Source organism: Ptychodera flava, chromosome 1 (assembly GCF_041260155.1).
Source record: "Ptychodera flava strain L36383 chromosome 1, AS_Pfla_20210202, whole genome shotgun sequence".
NCBI classification, from domain to species: Eukaryota; Metazoa; Hemichordata; class Enteropneusta; family Ptychoderidae; genus Ptychodera; species Ptychodera flava.
Window position 1 is genome coordinate 15,170,435 of NC_091928.1, and position 21,777 is coordinate 15,192,211.

Consider the following 21,777-nt stretch of genomic DNA (forward strand, 5'->3'; position numbering starts at 1 on the left):
GTCGCCTTCAAGGTAGTATGCGCTTCGACATTGAACTTTTGCTCACATTTTCCTAAAAGGAAACTTTCAACCACGTAAAAGAATCATGAATAACTATTAGGGTCACCGCACTAATTTCATTACTATAGAAAAACATAGCCTTGGTTTTACCGATGTTTTAAATTCAAAATGGCCGCAATCCCCGTGTTTACTCTATGAGGGTGATTAATTGTCGATATTCACAAAGCTTCAAGTTAGAAATGGTCGATTACAAAAGCAATGTAAAATTTTTGAGAGTCTGAATATCTGTCCCCGGGGTGCATCCTACGCTAACACTGCTTATTGTCACTCAAATATTTCTACTTTTGATAGGCCTTTGTTCTCTGCACTCATATGATCACAGAGTGACGTGTTCATACCTGTACACGTCCATACAAATCATACAAAACGTGTCATATTGACAGATGGACAATATCAAATCGAACAATGAAACAAAAAAGCTAAAACCAAAGCGAAATGCTTTTGAAAGTGTGCGTTATACTTTCCAGTAGATCGGTAAATTATCGCGTTTGACAAAATCTTAAAAATTGCCACTGGCTTTCCAAAACTTGTTTTCCTTAAGTCTCACGATCGTCTGTTACATAAGAAAATGATAATTTAGAATTTATGCTGTTTCACAGTGTAATACTACTGCAAAAAAACCAATGACACATGACTTCATTATTTTCCGTATCGCTGACTTTCGCAAATCGAAATCGGAAACGTGCTATACTTCTGATCATACGATAGTTTTTATCTTAAGTTTATGCCCTGATGAATGTTAAATGGCGAACTACAATAATGTTGTTACAATTTATATCGTTGAGGCTAGGGTTAATGGAACTAGCTTGCTGTAGACATCAATCTTTTCAAAATACATACATTACACATTACAGATCATGGGGCAGGTTGGAAAACAGCTTGCGAGATACAGCTTTATAAAACTCTGTGGACAAAAACCCGGATACATTAAAGTACATCTGTTAAATGTAAATGAATTAAAAACTTGATAAAAATGGGACAGGCCATCGACGTATGACACGAATACAAAACATGCAAAAACAGTTTCATCGGCAGGACGCTGGGCAAACATAAGCTCCCAGGTATGGAATTATCAGGTATTAGAAACTCTTGACGACAACCTCTGTAAAGTCGACAGATTTTGTCAATATCGTCTTATTTGAGATGTCAGTTATACATTTAGGACCTACCATAAGCTGTGAGATTGGTCTTAAACGGATCTTCAAAATCATCACTTGCAGATAAGATCAACTGCATGCAGCATGCTGCTATCTACTACAGTCTGCTTAGACTTGGCCCAAGTTAGTGATTTGTGAATGTACGAGTGGGCTGAACGCGATCGATGACTTGTGTTCCGTTTTCATATGAAAGGCGTGAGTGGGTTTAACACGATGAGTGCGGCGTTCGCGGCAAAGGGAACTTTGAAGCTATAACTCACTACTGCGCAGACTCATGCAGACATAGGCGTTCGATCGCGAGGAAAACTCGGCCTTGGTTGCCAAATTTCAAATAGGGTTGTATTAAATAGAGGGACAGAAGAGAAGCTATTACAAATTATTTTTTTTTAATTTTAAAAAATTCACCGATTCGAACCAAGTCTACTATCAACTATATTCTGATATCCAGTGAATACAAATACTCAAGAGGCAACGGCAGTTCTTAGAAATTGCAGATATCGCCACAGAAGTCATCAATTTTGACAGGCAACGTGTAAGACACTAACGTTTGCGGTATCTTATTTGTTTGCGGCACAAAACTCAAGCAATCATCAAGATCTACATTTACCTATAACGGGAAATGCCATTAGCTACGCCGTACACGGGTCATGTTTACACTTGAATTTTATGAGATCATGAAGTTCGTGTTCGTTTTACCCAAAGCTATGGCACTGGTTGTAATGTTAACTTTCACAGTGGCATAACAAACTATCATAACATCGCTTTCATGAATTTATGAGTACAATTGAGTTACGCAACCACTCACCTATGGACTAGAAACTCTCACCCTGTGTAGATCATTACAAATTATTACGTCGATAAATGTCTTGTTATCTAAATCGATACAGAGTTCTATCACACAATAACGTCTATACAGACTAAACTGACCCAAAATACTCGAATACGCAGACGACTTTAATCAGCTTGATTTTAATTTGGATAAAGCACCTCACTTCAGCAAAACAGGCTGCAAAGTTTTGAACTATCAGAATGTTTCACCATAGTTAACTTGTGGGAATAGTGAAAAATTCAAACTGACATGTGACCGATATTCTATTTTTGAAATTTTGACGTAGATTTGGAGATACCTGTCATCAAAGTTTCAGTATCGTATAAAGGCTTGGGAAAGCAAAGGTTCACATCGAATATGTGTAATATATATGACGATTGCCGACACGTACACGTGCAGTTGAACTGAATCATTATGTTATGCTACAATCAAATGTAATGCGCGGGTTGCCGGTGACCAGTTTAACGGAAAGGTATCGTCTTCACGTACAACGTTCTGAATGAATTTCTTTAAACTGGGTTAGTCACGCCATTCTTTGGACGTAAAGGTTAAGGTAATCCACTGGTAAATATAAGGTAATCCACTGGTAAATATAATCCTTTTCGTCAAACGAAAACGCTTTAATTCAAAATTTGAATTAAAGCGTTTTCGTTTGACCTTAATACTAACGCACTTCAAGGGAGTGGTTACATTGAAATATGTGTGGGAACAATACGCATGTATGCTGTCAGTTTAGTATGCCAAGGCCCATATATGATTTCACAAAGGGTGAGACTGTTCAAAGAGGAAGAGAAGACAAGGCGATCTGTGAGAGCAATGTTGATGTCCATAAACGATCTATCAGAGTTTTAAAAAACCGTAATATGATTTTCTCCGAAAATCCACATCCTATTTCGTACTACACATATGGACCAACTACTATTAACTTCTCCCTTCCAGATTGTTTGGTGGACAGCAAGCAAGGTTTTGTGACGGGTCACCAGATATCAGTGTCGTATCGATTTTTCTGCCTTTGATTAGGGAACACCTTCACGTACAATATATTAAAAGTGTCATTAAACTTTTGTAGGGTACACGGCAAGTCACCCTTAGGTAGGGCAAATAATGCAGTCCTAAAGTTACTTCAAAACAAGAAATGGGCCACATCCAAACTTTCAGTATTCGACCAGTGAATAGTGACAGTCTAATTCAATTGGTAACATTGCTTATTCTTGAATGTTCCCTTCTTTTTTATGTACTGAGTTATTTTGTTTTGAATTTCATGTCATTGTTAAATTTCGGTGTCGTCTGCCTTGAAACAAAAGCAAACTTTCGAATGGGACATCGCGTTTTTAAACATAGCACCTCGTCTTGTGTTTCCGGACTTTCGACAGAATTTCAGAGTAATTCAAAATGCTAGTTGAATCCATTTTCATTGCTGCAACGCGAAGATGTACAAGTACAACTGTCCAGTTAGTTTGGCGCCTTTTCGACTGCCACTGGGTTTAGTGAGCAGACGACAAAAAGTGTGACGACGTGTCACTTTCAGCGCTCATCTTGAACGGTAGGTATACCAGCACTAAAACGTTACGAATGAAGTTCGTGAAAGTGTCTTATGTGAAAGAGTTTGTAAAGAAGTGTGATTGGACTAAATTGTTGCTAGAAAATGTTCAAGACAAAAAGGTTTAGAAGACATTAAAGGCACTGAAAACTAAATACATCTACCTTCAAGTGTCAATCTCCGTACGGCCCTGTTACCTGGAAGAAGTGCATGTCAGTTCTGATGTCAGAAATTACTGACGATGGTAAGTTATCGTCCTCGTGTCAAATGTCACACACAAGAATGTCACGGTCAAGGCACAATATGTAGGAAGAATTTCTCCTCGCTCTGTCGGATTCAATGAATGACGATGCACTTCGGGCGTTTGCAGGAGTCACAACTAACTCTTAAAGGCAGTGGCTGGGTGAAAACACTATTAGGAGGGGCGGGAACATCTGGAGATTTGAAGGTCGTGTTTGCTCATCAAAACCTGCTATCGTTCAAAAACGATTGTGAGTCAGGCTTTCGTTTGAAAATTGAAATAGAATAATTCAAAGTGGAACAGAAATGAATTTAAGTGATTTCTCATTAATTTGTCAGTTTTAAAAGCCTTTCTTCCACTCATAAGAATGTACCCTTCCGCGAGTTTGAAAGTACTATTATTACGCATGGGCCATATAATAAACTGTTCCGGTCTTTGTCATTTTAAACCTAGCTCAACTCGCAAGGCTTGACATCAATTCTACCAATACATTCAACACAAAAGGGAAAGATCTGCGTTGAAACATGACTTTATTGAGTATGAAAATACGGTTACGTATATAACCGTTAATTATAACTGGTCCTTTGTTCTCATGTTAGTTCTTCGCATTGTGTGCTTTTTGCACGGGACTACCCGTGATGCCATGTGACGATATCTGTTACGCGTGTTTCTGTTACAATATGGCGTTCATATAATGTTCGATTTTTTTCTCACATATTCGCAATTCTGCAAGTCATTGTAAACCCTTACCTTTGAATTCAACTATTGGTGTCATTTGTTTTGCTTTTCAATAAAATGTACACGAAAATTTATTCCACATGGGTAAATGCATAAAAATTACATATATCAAGTCTTGCTCTAGCTAACATTCTTCTGATCTTGTATCCCATGGAGGGCGCTGTTCTCGCTTCTCCTGTCTAATGTGCTACTGTAGTACGATGCTACTTCGAATTGGGTTTTACGGATGTCTGCCAATTACAGCTGTAAGATTTTAAGAAATAAAGGCAGTAACCTGGTTCGATTTGAATCAAAATCCTGACATCATGAACGTTTTCGTCTTTGAATGGTCGTGTAGTCTGCGATGATGTATACAAAAACGCTTAGAAAGATTAGTGTAATTGGGGTCTTCAGTGCCACGAATGAGAGAAGTTAGTTTTCATCACGCTTCATGTAGAGAATCAGATCCGTGGTTTCTACTTTATAGCGGTTGTACTGCCACAAAGGTTTCTATGAAGAGAGCTAACCTGGTCCATACTGCCGGATGTGACCGGTTCAACGAGACCCCTTTCAGTTCACAGCATAGGGCAGCGACAGACAATATTGTCACAGTGTTTTTATGGGTGGCAGTTTCAATTCACCGCGCATTGAAGAACCATAGTCATAGACCCTAAAACGTACCGTGGGACGTTAAACAAATCAGCCATAGACGGTCGAGTGTCCGTCCTCGAAAAGTGGCATAGCCAGGTGCAAAGAACGACTTTCGCCAAACAACAAGTATCTGAATTATGATGAAACCATCTACCCGGTCTTACAAGTCGTCGGATGCAGCATAATACGGAAACACTGATATTATCGCATTCAGCATTGATCTGGTATAGTGGGACTCCTGGGGTCCAGACACTTCGCACCAAAACCAGTTCGCCCCACACAACTTCGTCCAAAACCATTTCGTACCAAAACCACCTCGTCCCAGTACTACTTCGCCCAACCCCACTTCGCCCCAAGTACCAACATCGCACTAAAACCACTTCGACCAAAGTATAGTACCGTCAACTCGTCCTGAAACAACGATGTTACGACGTATAATAAGGTTGTTTTTACCTACAACTTGGAAAGCATTAATGTGTTAGGACATTTTGGCTACCACAAACCATTTATTGTTGCATCATGGTTGCATGAAACCATAAGCGATAGAATAAGAAACTTAGAAACACGCAAATGCTACAACTCCAGGTGCCTTGCGCGGAATTGCACGATGTCAATTTCGCGAAATGCGTACACCTTCAAGATTTCAGTCCAGGATGACAGAAGGTGGTTATTTTCAGCTTTACCAGTAGCGATAAGTTTTGGCAAAGTGGTTTGGGGACATGACTTTTGGGGCGAAGTGGTTTTGGTACGAGGTTGTTTTGGTGCGAAGTGGTTTTGGTGCGAAATGGTATGGGACGAGATGGTATGGTGCGAAGTGGTTTTGGTGCGAAGTGTCTGGGAACCGGACTCCTCACTGAATCACGTATTGTAGTCACGCTAACAACATGCTGGTATCTCACGCCAGGTATTAAACATAGCTGTCCACAGTAGTGTTATTGCTGTTCTCAAAATGTCACTATTAGCTTATATCTGTGGGATTTTTCTCGTCAAAGCTGATTGGACACACAGCTTGCTGTACATTGAGCAGACGATATCAATTCAGTCTCAGCAGTATCTGCCTCCCCCCCCCCCCTCCAACTGTCTATGATATCAGACAGGAGTAATTCAACTGATGCGATAAATGTTTACTAAAGGTCAACATCTCCAAATGGACGATTTCAAATGCGCCGCCATAATGAATGCTGGTGTGTCGTGTGCGACTGAGAAAATACATGTCTACATTCAAAAAGGTGACACGACACGGTCCAAAAAGACGATAGGCGGACGTTACCTTCACATGACTAGCATGTGGGTTTTACAGCAAACTATATCACTGTTCGAATCTGAGCACTGTAGTCTACACGTTGTTTTGTCCATGAGTTACTTACCTAGGCCAACACGTGAGAAGATTTCACCTCGCAGTGCATAGTAAATGGCTAATACTGGCGCAATGCCGATACCCCATATGGCAACGGTTCCAACCGATCCTATTGAGAAAACAGAGTAAAAAGAACACCTTCAAATAAAAGTGTGAAAGGGAGTGCGGGCAGACAGTTTGTTTACAACACCGCCCTCTTTTGTTTAAATTTGGCGCAATGTCAAATGGACGATGTCATTTTGATGAGAGGGGTGGCTGGTATGAGCCGTGCACGCAATCCTGATAAGTACGGTTTGTACCTTTGGGATGTGTATGATGGAGCATGTATGATGGAGAGTGACCCTTTTACTTATGCGCAGCGCGCACAGAGTGGATGGGGAGCCTATAAAACGTCTCTGCTCGGATGATTTTGGAACATTGGTTAAAATGAATCACTCTTCTGGCACAATAATCGTAACTGACGACAAGCAATAGCGTTAAAATTTAAGAAAAAGACACGGGTATTCTACGGCCATTATCATGTCGGAGTAAAATTATCGTGAATGGAACTTTAACACCCGCATATTTTTATCAGTGTATAAATCCTTTTTTTGAAAGACGGCAAGGCCGTTATCGACATTTTCTGTCTATTGTGACATGTTGAATTATTGCCATCGTGACCATTATTAGCTCCCTAAGAAGGGATATAACTCATTTTTTCTTTTAATCATAATGTTCATGGGACAGAAATTACCGCGACTTTTAATGATTTGACCGTGAAAATAGCGCCACTATAAATGTGCATAATTTCATCGCGCGCGCGACGTTGTCAAGCCGACGTTCGACATTCATAATATTTGCACTGCGGCTGAGCAGATGGCGTTGTGCGAAATGCGCATATTTGTCATCGATGTCATTACACAGCTAATTATACAGATGGGGTTGGTTTGAGGACATTCTCCCCATCGTCAAGCTATTGAGAGCGTGTCCAGACAGGGCCATTAATCTGCGATATTTGCCTACTTCTCGTCACCCCGCGCGCATGCCTCATAGCAGGTAAACTATAGTATGGTACATTGGTTCAGAAATATGGAATTGAAACACTCCGCAAATACGCAGTTATTCTGCAGTTAAAAATCCTCATGGGAACACATCCACACAACACAACACACGCCCTGTTGGCATAAAACGCTTATTAACACACAATCTTTCAAAGGAACAGCGTCCTCGTTAATCATATTACGGTTAGCTTATGCGTTCTGATTAAAAAGTTAACGATAAAATTATTAATATATTTGTTGAAGGGGGCCGCCTTGTAGTGATGATGATGTCACAAGTTATTTACAGAATTATGGCGACGCTCTGTTGCTAGGGTTGACCTGTGATCCGAAATCGAATATATCTCGATGCAAAATATTTCATTTTTTTTCAGTAAAATTTTAGACAAAAAATTAATTCAATCATCGTGTATCGTTGTCTGTCGCGTTGGGTTGCCACTTCTGATTATTCTGCGATATGAGGCAACCCGCTCCATGAATTATGTGTGAACACCCACATATGCACGCACATACGGGCACGGGCTTCGAATGCTCGTGGGATACCCGTCCTTTGTCCCGCAAATGTGTACTACAAGGATGTAATTTGAATTACAAATAGTTTAATTTGGAAATCAGTCGAAATAAAGCACTTGTTACGACAGGAAGATGTACTCAGGAGACACATGACATCACCAATGTTTTCAAGTATACAATGTGATGGCCTCTATCTATAAAGGTTTCTATCTTTGCATACAATTGGACCATCGTCATTCGATCAGGGATTGTCTGCGATCCAGTGTATACTTAGTCCCTTTGTTATACCTAACATGATGCATCGCTGAAAATGTTACTTTCTCGTCATACGTGCAGTAGTATCGACAACGGATGCAAATAACCAAGGCACTGTATTGTAAAAACATTTTTTTGGGGGGGGGGAAATTAATGGCATTTCAAATATTGATATACTATCAAACGCTATAAAGACAGGAACTCCGTGAGTTAGCATGTTCCGTTTGCGAATGCCCTCAATCAAAGACACATGCACTTACCCAGTTGGTTGGAAAACACACCGTGATTCGATCTACCACGTTGGTCGTAGGATTGAACCTGGTGTTGCGTTAATGGTCAATGTCAGGCGATTAATTCAATGCAAATTGCACGAAAATCCAGTCTTTTCTGATGGGCTCATTCACGACAGACCGTGTACATGTGCCGCCACCCTATGCACCATGCATTTATGAATATGCAGATAAATGACTAACGCGCGTTAAATATTGATAACAATAGACCACTGATGTGCTGATAAATTATTATAAATCTTTTATTGCGATAACAGCGAACGTGATACGCATTTATTATTGTGACCTTTGACCTAAGTGTGTACGAACAGTTTAGAATCCTGTGACATACAGCGTTGAAATATTTTATTTTGAAGTGTTTCAAACCTAATGCAGCGAATGTGTGCATACAACAAACAACGCTCTACGCTAATCTGGCCGCCAGCCGATTTTTCATGACAGCTCCGGAGCTAATTGAAGAGATCATAGTTGGAATACAAAAACATCCCGCAAGTTCATGTTTTTTAACCTATCGTTTCGATTTGACTTCAGTCGACGAAGTAAAACTTAAATAAATTCTACATTTTTGCATCACTGCATCTTAATAGTGCTGTTTTAGTTTCTCGTTATGGAGATAAACATTGCTGTGTGGATATACCTGTAAATACCCATTTTCTGGTACGACTAAGGGCAGGTTACCAGATCTTCGGTGGATCACGATCAAAATAAAATTGTGCACGTTTTGGCCTCCAAAGATTATTTTTATAAAGTTTATTTTCGATAATGCGAAGGGTTTTTCAAATTAGGTAAAAAATGTCTAAACAATTTTCACCAAGTGTACTTGCTTTCTTTTTAACCATCCCCGGCCCAGCCATTGTCCAAAGGTCAAACGCCCCACACTTAGACGGTCCGTAATGGTGTGATAAGGACTGCGTTAATGTATTGTACTCAACAATTAAAGTTTTATCGCCGCCACAGAAATATGATAACATAGGTATTCTAAAGATAATCACGCCAGATGGTTGTACTGGATTGCTCCACTTGTGTCACCTCAAGGTGAGTTTCGTTTCTAAAATTGCTCTACTGACCAGTTCGGACATTGTCGTAAATCAAATTGCCTCTTTTACGGCAACAGCTGTATGCGTTACCCTGGAGCACGGTCCCATGCAACTGACCGTGCCTCGATGTATTTTTTGAATTTAGCATCATGGGACGGCTACGAGATCTTGACTTGTTAGAGTTACATAGTTTCGGACAGATTGGTGTGTTACTATTATACTTGAGTGTATGAAATATCAATTGACGTTATCGGGCTTTTTTGTTTTACAGTAGGGCTATACACGCCACTTTTTTCACGTGGCAGTCTGAGTCACCTTAAAAGTGCGTGTTGTTTCGCTTCTATGCTTGTCTCATACGAATATATTTGATGTGCAAAACCGTAAAGTTTTATGATTTTCATTATAAAATGTTTTAAATTGCTACGTGGGCCATGTTATTATAAAACAAACGATCATGATTATATTATTATAGTGCAATATCGATGAGTTATCGAACGTACTTTAAATGTTGAATTTGAAGCTCCACTTTCGTACACATTTCGCGACGCACAAAAACTGAATTAAAAATTCATGGCGAACCTAGGCCTGTAGCAGGTACCCACTAACTGCGCATGGACGCTCTCGATTCATGAAAAATATTGGTTTTATTAAAAAAAATATCGACTGTGCGACACCCTTTACAAATTTAACGACCATATTTCGATCACATGTGTTATAGGAGTGCTAACCCTGAACTCACTGGTGGACCGTGGGCCTATAGCGTGTCGAGCACGTAGATGCTTTTAATGTGTGTTTGTTGTTTGTCACGACGAACCACCACTTTTATTGATGCGTCAGGGCGATAAAATTATCGTTTCAACCGACACAGCGTGTTGGTCGGAGTCGCGCTTCCCATTTGGTCGACAGGTGGCGTAGTTCATGGCCTACAGCTTCTCATACCAAAGCACATCACATTTTGGACCCGTCATCAGTAATTTTGCATACTACAATTGCAGAACACAAACTCTAAGATACATCTCCAAAATTAGCTAGAGGTCAAATAGAAATATCACTTCAACCTTAGCCGCCGTAGGCTTCCGAAGGGAAAGCATATGGCCTGAAGATATTTGAATAACAATATCGCACCAACGGAAAAGTATTCTCTGCTGTCTGTTCGTACAACCTAGTACCGGTTCAGAATCTCAGAAAACCGACCAACATATGAAAACATTCAGCTATGATGCACCGCGTCCTCTTCAAAAATGTTTTGACGGTAACTATTGGTAGAACATAACCCTTTCTTGAACTGCCCCGAGCCAGAAATACTTTTTCGCATCACGTGCATGCAGCTGACAGAATGAGAACAAAACTGGTTCTCCGCGGTCCAAAACAGGAGCGATGCAGGTGTTTTCCATAATGCGCATGCGTGGTGCATACCTATGATTTTTAGAACCATACTGCACGTTTAACAAGAGAGGGCTTTTATGTGACAGTGACGTATGTTATTATCTAAAAATTCTACAAACACGTCTCTGTTCGCTTGGCGTGAATGAAGAATAAAATGAAAATATTAAAAACGTACATGACGAATGCAAAAAAACACAAACTATATATGAATTAAAAATAAATACAGTCAATCAAATTAACGTTTCAAACCAAAAAAAAATTGGCGAAGGGATGAAAATGAAGCGATCTAAGAAACACGTCGATGGAGAAAAAATCACAGATGGTAATAATCGTGAAAAGAAGCATATTACGTTAGAAATATTCAACAGTTTGTGACTTGCCCTTGACTTCATAAGATAATGATTTCCATGGACGTCCATAAGATAATGACTTTCCTGGACTCTCATATATTATTCAGTCATAAATTAGCCATTTCGAAACCGAAACATCAAATAAACGCATTGCATTTGTAAATTTATAGTGTACAAAACAAAACTTGAGATGCGAACATTCAACTCGAGTTTGAAAAATTATATATACAAAATTAAACGAAAGTACCACGATCACACAGTTTGCACATCCAGGGTTCTGACACGTGTCATGGTTCAAAGTTCACGTGATTAACCAAATCGAAGGACGGATCGAACTGCCTTATTACAATTTTCCCGTTTTGGAAGTAAAAAATACACATTTGGCATGGCATTTGGAGTTGGCTTTCTTCGACTCACGAATTATTTGTCCTGTAAAGTCATCCCTACCTTCCTTTTTTCTGTCTACAGGACATTGGGGAATGTTAATTTTCCAGACTCGTACATTTCAGTTAGTTATTGGTGAGCTGAGTAGTACTGACAGTGAAGTGAGCGATTAGTTCGTTCCCGCACAACAAATCGGGAGCAAGTTCAATTTCGGCTATGAATATCCCACTCCGTGTCTGCACTCTCTGAGAAACGCCCTCTGCCGGTTGATGTACAATTGCATATAGTCTGTATATCGTTGTTGTCTCTGCGTGATATCATACTTTCTCTCACGATCAGGACATCTACGTTATGTGTGGATTCAATTTGCTCTTGACGAGAGTCCTTTTCAGAAAAAACTGCTCTGTCAATACAGATACAAAAATAACATGCAACCACAAGATATGCTTGAATGAGAGGAATATCTTGCAAACACAGCTGTGAGGGCAGTAACACCTAAAAAGGGACTAATTGCGCCGTAAGAAAAAAGAACGTGACATTCATAAAGATACTGATACATAAAAATGACGTTACGGTAATGTAAATTCTCACCCGACAAAACTATCAAATTGTGACGAGACACGGAAACGCAACTAAAATGTATTTTCAATTTCAAATGCTCACCCATATCGTTCCGATGTCATGGAGTTTTGATGTTCTCGACAAAACATCAAAACGATGTCTAAATACGACAATAGGAAACGACGCACTCGATATCGTCTTATCGCTAAAAGTTATTGTCCTCTACCATTTCGGTCATTGCCCTTTGCCAAGGTTGCCATGCGGGTTCTTTTTGTGTGTTTTTTGTCTTTAGCTGTTCATATTTATCGCAGGACAAAATGTGCAAATGATATACGCATTGTTATCAGTTGAAACATGTCTAGTGAAGGACATGTGGTTGGAAAAATTTAACATATTATGTACTGTCAATGAGGTCAACAACATATATTTATTGTCTACAAGGTTATTTTCCTTCTGTTGACTAAGAATGAACTTTGATATCAGAAGGACCCTGCCTGCCATTATACATATGTCATCCATGGCATATTAGAAGCGACCTTTATTCCACTAGCAACTACGACAAAAAACCGAACAAAAGGTTGTTAAGGATATTCGCGCCTCAGGGGACAGATATTCGCACTCTCAAACTTCTCCAATTCTTTTCTGATCTACCACTTGTATGGGCTCATTTTAAAGCTCTTGGCGTGTGAAAACTTTTCATCGTCTCTGTTTTTCGCAAGTCGAAAATTTTATTTTTCCCCTTTGAGTTAACACAGGGATGGCGGCCATTTTGAATTTCAAATATCGGGAATCTCATATAATTTGATTTCTCAAGTAAGACATTTTGCACTGTGACCCCTGATTTTTATTTTTTATTTGGTAAGACAGTGGTCGAAAGCTTCATCGAGGAAAGTTTGAGCAAAAGTTTAAGTCTTTCACTTTCGAAGTGCATACGAATATGATGATGACAAAGTTGTAAATGTGTAAGGCATGACAGGAAATGGATCTGTGTGCAGCTGGAACGACAGATTACTGGTGAATTGTGATACTGATATGAATCAAGTTTTGGAAACTTTATTTTGTTTCATTTGGTTGCAGTCTGTAAATATATATAGCAAGATTCTGTAATGTTTCATAATTTAGTGATGATAAAATATCAAAATTAATTAACAATAATAACACGGTATGTAGATACAGTCTGATACAGTGGAACTGCACTCAAAGGTCGTATGGGACCTATACGACCAATGTAAACACTGTATCCAAGGTACGCTGGTGATTGATGAAAGTTAAAACATGTCTGTCATAATCTACATTGTATAGTGTAAATTTGCACCTATGTTGATGAGGTGAATCTAGATATCGTGCACGAAATATATGTTTGCAAACAAGAAACTCGCACAGGCGCAGTTCCGACGACCGCCTCCCTTTAAAGTTGGACAGGTACACAATCTGTCGTAATACGCTGGCAGGTTACATGGGACGTGATGTGTGATTATCAGTATTCATAATCGATCATGATATATTATCATTGGATATAGATTTGCACATACTTGAACAATACCATCTATATACCCAACATCAAATTAATATTCTTAAGTCGCGGTTCATGCATTAAATATTGGAGGAGTGTATGGTGTTGAAGATAAGGATGCATTTTCAGTAATTTTCGTTTCTACATTGTAAAATCGACTTACCATAGCCTACGCAGGCTTTTACATCGGTGATAAAACGACGGAAAAGTCTAACATTGGTAAAACAATAACAATTAATTCTTTCAAAAAGACAGTCAGAACTGTTGATTCAAAAGCTAACTTGCGTCCTTTGACGAGAGTGCAGGTTTAACGGTGATGTACGATTGCGATGTATCAAATTTCAAAAAGCAGAATATTTACCGTCAAACACTTAAACTGCCTACGCCTTTTTTGATAAGATAATACCAATTTATCACCACGTTACGAGAGAAATTTCACATGGCTGGGAAACATTTACAAAGGTGTAGTGGGGTTATTAAGTATTTGCGATACAAAGGGGTCTCTGGGGTCATTTGATTGCCTTCATAAAAAGTAGGCCACTTTCCTCGCCATCATCGGTTTCCGGACGATTACGAAGATTCTGTCCGAGGATTACCGAAAGAGCCTCGAGAGCACTCAGTTAGTTACGTTGCTTCCAGAGAGAAGATGGGGAAATGCCACCAATTCTCAAATTATCAGTGAACGATATCCGATCTCCCTATATCGGGCCTCAAGCAATCACCATCGTTGCAGCCTCGATGAACTGACAGACTTTCAGTGAGAGATCAACGAGCAGTGTTCAGAAAACGCGATGCACTGAACATTTAATGAGTGTGTAACGCTATGAGGATAACCCATCATTTTTTGTGGTCGAGTCAATTGCTATTGACAGGTCAGACACGTCAGTCAAATAAACCGTCAACTCGACACACGATGGAATTTCAACCAATCGTCAGTAATAGAAAACACTTCATTTCATATACATAGGAAGTGAAAGGTACAGCTGCGTTCTTTTGCATTGTTGATGTGCAGTTGTGATAGAGTAGCTGGCATCGGTATTTGCTCTATGGGACTGTCAAATTAAGCCGTATGAGGCCAAATATCTATATATATTATATATATATATATATATATATATTATTATACTATATATATTGTATATATATATATATGATGGCCACTATAGGCACACACCACATATATATAATTATATAATATATATATATATATATATATATATATATATATATATATATATATATATATATATAACCTTCCAGTATTGTCATACATACAATATATACATACATACATATGTACTTACATGTATGTATGTGTGCGTGTATGTGTGTATGTGTGTATGTGTATGTTCCTAGTCCTGGTCGATATTTGCAGCTACGGAGAGGTAATGACCAATATTTCAGTGTTATACGCCTAAAATTCGTATTTCTCATTTTCTGATTTACGTTCTCTATATTTCAAGGAAAATATCACATCAACTTCTATATCTTACATACTTTGTAAAAATCCATTTTCAAAATGGCATGTTACTAATTGTTGTTATCTGGTCGGTTGTTGTAGTATGCAACTCACGCGGGGATGATGAGCGCAAACAAAACGTGACATGCATTCCTTCAATGTAGCTGCAATCGACACAGTTGAATTCTATAAACATCGTGCACAGACAAACACTCGATCTCAAAAATATACACAAATACACGCCCCCCCCCTCTCTCTCTCTCTCTCTCTCTCTCTCTCTCTCTCTCTCTCTCTCTCTCATGCACTTTCACTTACCGCCTGTCAGATTCATTGTTTTCAGTGTCCTGCTCTGCTAGCACTGTAGCAGACTACATTAGCAATATTTTCAGAGATCTGTCTTCGTCCTATATACATCTGTTTACGTCCGATGTTATGTGCTGGCCCTCTCCCTATGGGAAGGTGCGTAAACAGAGACACTGTTGTCTTTCTTCGGAAACAGGAGGAAGTGACATCACAGTTCGTGGACCAGGTGTGACTTAATGGGCGATGACATCGCAGTTGTGACAAAATTACAACGCTGAAAAGTGATGGGAAAAAAACACTTTCATTATGCAGACTGAATGTATGTAGTGCGCGCGCATTCACTTCGTTCATCAAACAGAAAATGCAAACCTCGACCTTCTGGCATGGCGCAGTGTAGCGTCAATGGATTCTCAATTTACTTTCTTTTTGATCTTTACAGTGATCTAACAAATATATTCATTCATAATTCCCGACTCACAATATTTTGGTAGCTAAGCCATCCAAACAAAACGTCGAATGCCGGCGTCGCTGAAACATTTACAAGTATTTTAAAGGTAGCTCGAAATGTCTTATGTTAATCATTTCCAAAATGCTATGATTAACCGTGGACCCTGGATCAATAAAGTTACCAGACATTAACGTATACTGACGATGGAGAAAGAGACGTGTATACATTTCATTATTAGTCTGTGTACCATCGCTATCGTCCAGGCCTGATTACCATACCGTCAGCAACAATCAAACAACAACAGGAACAAAAACGCCGATTATAACTAGCAGTGCAGAAATACAAAACACCATCCTACTGGCGCCCTCATATTGTCCCTTTCCCCAATTCGTCTTCCACAGAGGATCAAGAGGGCGGCGATGGTACAAGAAGGCGGCGATGGTTATTATTCAGGATGCATCCGACCGAGCAAAACGGGAGAGAGCTCCAGAAAATCTCGCTTTCTGAGTTTAATAAGATGAATACGTTACAAAAAATAATGTTGTCGACATCGTAAATACACCGACGGCAAGAAATAATCGCTTGTGTATTGAAAATCGCTGTCATCAAATGGTTCTGTAAACTACAGAGATTCAAATCAGGTCTGTGTTGGTTCTGCAGCCAAACAACGCTGGACTCTTTCCGCTTCGCTCAGCAGTGACTATAGCAGTGGATGTTGCCATGGTTACATCCGTATTATGCCCAAACGATGCAGTTTTAATAGAATATACTTATGCTATAAGTCATGTAAAATTGCTATGTTAATTCACTTTGATTCAGTCCAATGATCACCTTCGCGAGATTTTGTGAGCAGCACAACCTTCCAACGGTGCAAATCAACATTTTCGGACTTCCACAGTGCGGTCGAGAGCCGAAAATTTATCGCGTCTTGCATCTTCGTATCGTTTCTGTCGGCATCTGATCATTATCGGTATCTTACTTTAAAACGTTGACTTTTACATTAGACGATGCAGACTTCAGGTCTGAAGAAGTAAGCCGAGTGAAATTTCAGTCATATAATTAAACAGCTTTCTCGAGATTGAGGACTTTCTAGGACTGCGCCCGATTCTCGATTATCGATACCGAACGTTTGGTATGCATCCGTATTTTTCACGTACACCAAAGCATAGAAAGGGTCTATGACGAAAGATGCTAAAACGGTTGGAATTAATTTGAGTACACAGCGCTGACGCAAATATAACACTGAAACTAACCCGTGTTTGATTAGGCGGAGTAGATACTATAATCCGAAAACCTGTGATCGATTCTGGACCAATTCCCAATTCCGATTTGTCGATCCAAAAGTTAACGTTAAATGAACATTATCTAACATCTCGATCTAAAAACACTAACGGACAAAAACACAGTTTACTTGAGCTTACATCTGTTGTTATATTTGTCGAGTCAACCCTGTCTGTAATTTCTACTCGGCAGTCCGCGAGAGATATCGAAATTCTCTCAAATGTTGGCAATGTAAAGACAACATCTTTATATACACATCGACACACCTACGTATATAATAGATTATACTGAAGCCTATCCAGACATTATTTGTTAATCTGGACATAACACGGCAGGAAAAAGTGTATAAATATGTACCTGTATCTGCGACAAGTGTAGCCGAGTTGTCCGAGACAGGGATTTGAACAGCTTTGTACCTCGTCTTCGTACAGTCAACTTTACACTTTTGCTGCCTACGTTATGCTATGCTATTAAGGGGCGTCAATAGGGGGCGAGAACCGATCGTTAATATATTTCGCTGGTAGGTTGGTTATTTTTGAACACGTGAAACAAACACGGTGCTGTGACGTTGTGCGAGAGAAATAGCGCTTCGACGAATAACATCGCACTGGAAAGCTTGCATCGTCCAGGGTAGTTTCAACAACTATGTCGAAACGATCTGAGATCTCAGTCGGGTTTCTTGTTTAACTGTCTGGCGTCGGTTTAGTAGTGTGCCTTACAAGCAGCATGCCACTTTGTTGTACAAAGTTCAGAACAAGATTTGCAATTTTTTGACGACTTTCTGTGATTTGTTTCGCCAAATCGTGGCTTACAGCACGTAGAACATCTTGCCGCTTTGCTTTGGCGTGGCAGAGACAAATTATTGGCTACAAACAGGTATGACAGATACTGATAAACTAGTATGAAACCGTAGTTTCCATGACACCAAACTAATTCGAGTAAAATGCTGTCAGTACTGTTTCTAGACCATTCAAGCCAAGTCAGGGACAGACTTTAATGTGCGTTGATCAAAGTTATACATTGATATAAGAATCTATCAAAATTCGAAACAACTGGCAATACCGAGTCGCTACTCATGCCAGCCTGTACGTTCAGGTATATCGGCCTCATACATTTCGAATGAATATTTCAGAATTATATTGATCTGGGCAACCTAACGATCTAGGCAGACTGTGTCAGCCTTTTTGTTTGCGTTCGCTGAAAGGGGGATGAGCGTGCGGGATCCGTACGACTGATCTGATTCTGAGCAAAACATATCCCAACATCCATTTTGCATATCCAAAATTTTTAAATGGCGGTTGTACAGAAAGTGGTGACCGCAGCCGTAAACAAAGGGACGAAACCAAAATTTATTTGGCAAAGTCTTGCAGTGCATGATTGAAAAGTTGCAAAAGTGGTGAACTATGAATATGCACAGTAAGGCTTACATGACCAAAAGAGTGAATTCCTCTTAATGGGGAGAAAATCTCCCCATCGAGAGACCACATAGAAATGTTACGTGCATTTTGATACAGCTGACCTGATTGTCCTAGATATGTATAAGGTTACTGTAAAAGTGTTAATGATTGAATTCCGGAACATGAGTTTAGTTGATCCACATTGCTGAAATACTTATTACACGTAAGTGACAATTTGCTGTATGTTTTTTTTTTCTGCTATCATTTAATAAATGTGAAAATATGCAAAAAAAGAAAGCAATGGTTAACTTTTTCAGAACAATGGTGAACCCACCCTCAAATTCAAACTGGTACAGTTCTCTAAATGCGCAAATGTTTTTTAAATTGACGCAGAACTATTCTGTAAAAAACGAAGACTAAATCCTCCTGATGTGGGGGGGATTTTTCTACCAATGGGCAAAAACTCCCTTTTTGTCTTTTGTGTCCTGCAGATGCATCAAATGCTGAATTTGCTTCACATTTGCTCAGCATTCATCGCCAATTTCTAGGAACATCAAAGGGGGGGGGGGGGGGAATGTTCACCAACAAGAAAGTCGCGCAGCGGCAGACGGGACGAACCCATCACAAAGGAACGCGCCGGGGAGAGACAGTCGGACATTCAATTTTCTACAATCTTTTTTTTTATCTACCACTTGTGGAGGTTCATTTTAAAGCTTTTGGAAAAGTGAAAACGTTCAATGGCTTAGTTTATTGAAAATCAATTTTTTCCCTCCATAGAGTTAACACAGGTATGGCGGCCATTTTGAATTTCAAATATCGCAAAATATTGTGGCCTATTTGCTTCACTAGTTCCAAACTTTGCACGGTGACCCTCGATTTTTTGTTGTTGTTGATTGGTAAGAAAATGGTTGAAAGTTTCATTTAGGAAAGTTTGAATAAAAGTTTGTCTTTCACTTTCGGGGCACATACTACCTTAAACCGAGAAAACATTACGAAGTACCACGGACGGAGACATGTTCAAATGACAGTGTATGTCAGATCATTCTCACTCTCTACAGACTACAGGGCTCGAAATTAACTTTTTACCCTGGTAGTCCACTTGGGCTACCATTTTCTGAAGTTGGTAGCCCAGTGACAATGGCTGGTAGTCCATGCATAGTTTAGTTTAGGGATACTGTACTCGTCCGAGTATAAGCCCCGGTTCAGCAACACAAAATAGCAGTAAAACTAGGGGCTTCAACTCGAGAAACCCCATGTAATGTGTCACGAACGCTTAATTTATGCTAATTTATGTACATTTTAACACTTTCTATCACTTTCAAAATCGGCTTACACATCCAAAGAAATTGTAAGTTGAGTAAAGAAAAACAGAAAAAAAATATTCTCATGATCTTTATGAACTGGCATGCCTTGTTACACCCGAGTCTCTCTATACAGAACGTAATACATGTACTGATCGACAACCATAGATAAAAGACAGCGAAACTCAGCTAAGCTTAACTGACAGTTTTATATTACTATTTCAAATCAAACTGATCACACAATGTCTTGATACAGAAGTGACAGTTTTGTGAAATTTCAGCATCAAAACCCCAAAACTTGACACAAGTACGTCTTGTATGCTGCCGATCAACAGCACAGTGTGAACTGGCATGCAAAGACTACACACGGAAAAGCAACTCAACATTCTAGTATCAAACGCTCTGCATCTTGTGAAAACCACAACATAGCAGTGAAAATTGTAATAGTCACCAGACAAAACCTCTTTACAGATGAAAGGATAATTGCTTCAAACAAATGAAACTGCATGTTGACTGCATTTAGCTAGTCCCAAAGTGACGGACATCGCACGCCAAGTATTTCATGTCCCAGGCTTTGGTAGTCCGTGTGGGCTACCATTTCATGGACTTTGGTAGCCCCAGGTAAAAGTTGGTAGTCTGTTGACGCGGGACTACCGCTAATTTCGAGCCCTGAACCTAGAAGTGGACATTGTCATCTTGCCTCTGCGAATGTTAGAATTTACCGCCGTCTGTAAACATTTCCCGCCTGCTGTTTAATGGCAAGGTGGTCCCTTGTTGGATAAAAATAGTACTTAAATAAAATGCCAGTTGGTGCATCATTTTGAAACGACAACTAAGGTGAAAACTAACCTATGGGCCTAATCTTTATAAAGGCTTGTATGTTAGATACAGCTACTGTACAAATTTAGTTTAAATGGCTGTGAAAAATTAACAGACAACACATGACAAAACCAACTCCTCGTTTTATTTCAATTATTGACAGCGAACGAACTTCGGTGGCGAAGAAAATACAAGAATACAAAACAGGCCCCAATCAATTGAATATTCCTAGACCGCTATTTTAAACGCTTGAAACTGACAAGAAATATCATTTGGCGGACTTGAAATAATAGTTGTTTACCACTCATAAAATACTGTTGTCTATTTAAAGAACGGCTAGGCCTGACCTTTCGTACCTCGAGGTCACACTCAAACTTAGCTGAGATGCCAGCTGCCTAGGCCCGTAGATTTCTACTTATAAATCTGATGAACCGTGAAAAAAGAGTGCAACTTACTCGCGCTCGTCGACTCTTTGAAGTGTTGGGAGCATGCGAGCACGCCTACCGTCAACACTTTTCCCTCCTACTGGTATGAACGCAGTAGATATGGCGGTGAGTGGAGAACGTGAATCGCCATGCTCGCATCTATGCACTGATTTGCCCGGAGAATGACCCTCCATTCGGTATACGGTAGCAGTTTCATTGTCATAATTTATACGGTGACCCCGCGTGACCTTTCTCTTAACCGAGCAGCCGTAAAACAACAACAGTCGGAGCGCTGCCGTTCTACTGTTCGTGCCAATCAAATGCTGCCTGGCGACATTCAAATACTCGAGTGTCGTGAAAAGATTGCATGCCGTAGACGATTCCACATTGAAGTGGTGTTTAAATGAGAAACAAGTCATTTTACAAAGAGTTTTCAACAAACGATGAATTGCGACATATTCTTAGC

General features: G+C 39.6%; 1 protein-coding gene across 3 annotated transcripts in view; it reads right to left on the minus strand.

The window, feature by feature from the left end:
- Positions 1-21,495, minus strand: part of LOC139131000 (uncharacterized) — a 27,761-nt gene extending 6,266 nt beyond the window's left edge. The window contains exons 1-3 of one of the 3 annotated variants that reach the window (XM_070696902.1): positions 21,342-21,495; positions 15,653-15,914; positions 6,563-6,661 (exon numbers count right to left, since the gene is read on the minus strand). In XM_070696902.1, the coding sequence (XP_070553003.1) occupies positions 6,563-6,661; positions 15,653-15,668 (115 nt within the window). In that variant the 5' untranslated portion in view covers positions 15,669-15,914; positions 21,342-21,495. Of the gene's footprint in view, positions 1-6,562; positions 6,662-12,467; positions 12,494-15,652; positions 15,915-17,726; positions 17,899-21,341 lie in introns of those variants that run through there. The other 2 variants (XM_070696892.1, XM_070696909.1) reach the window with 2 other exon arrangements.
- Between the last annotated feature and the right edge of the window lie 282 nt (positions 21,496-21,777).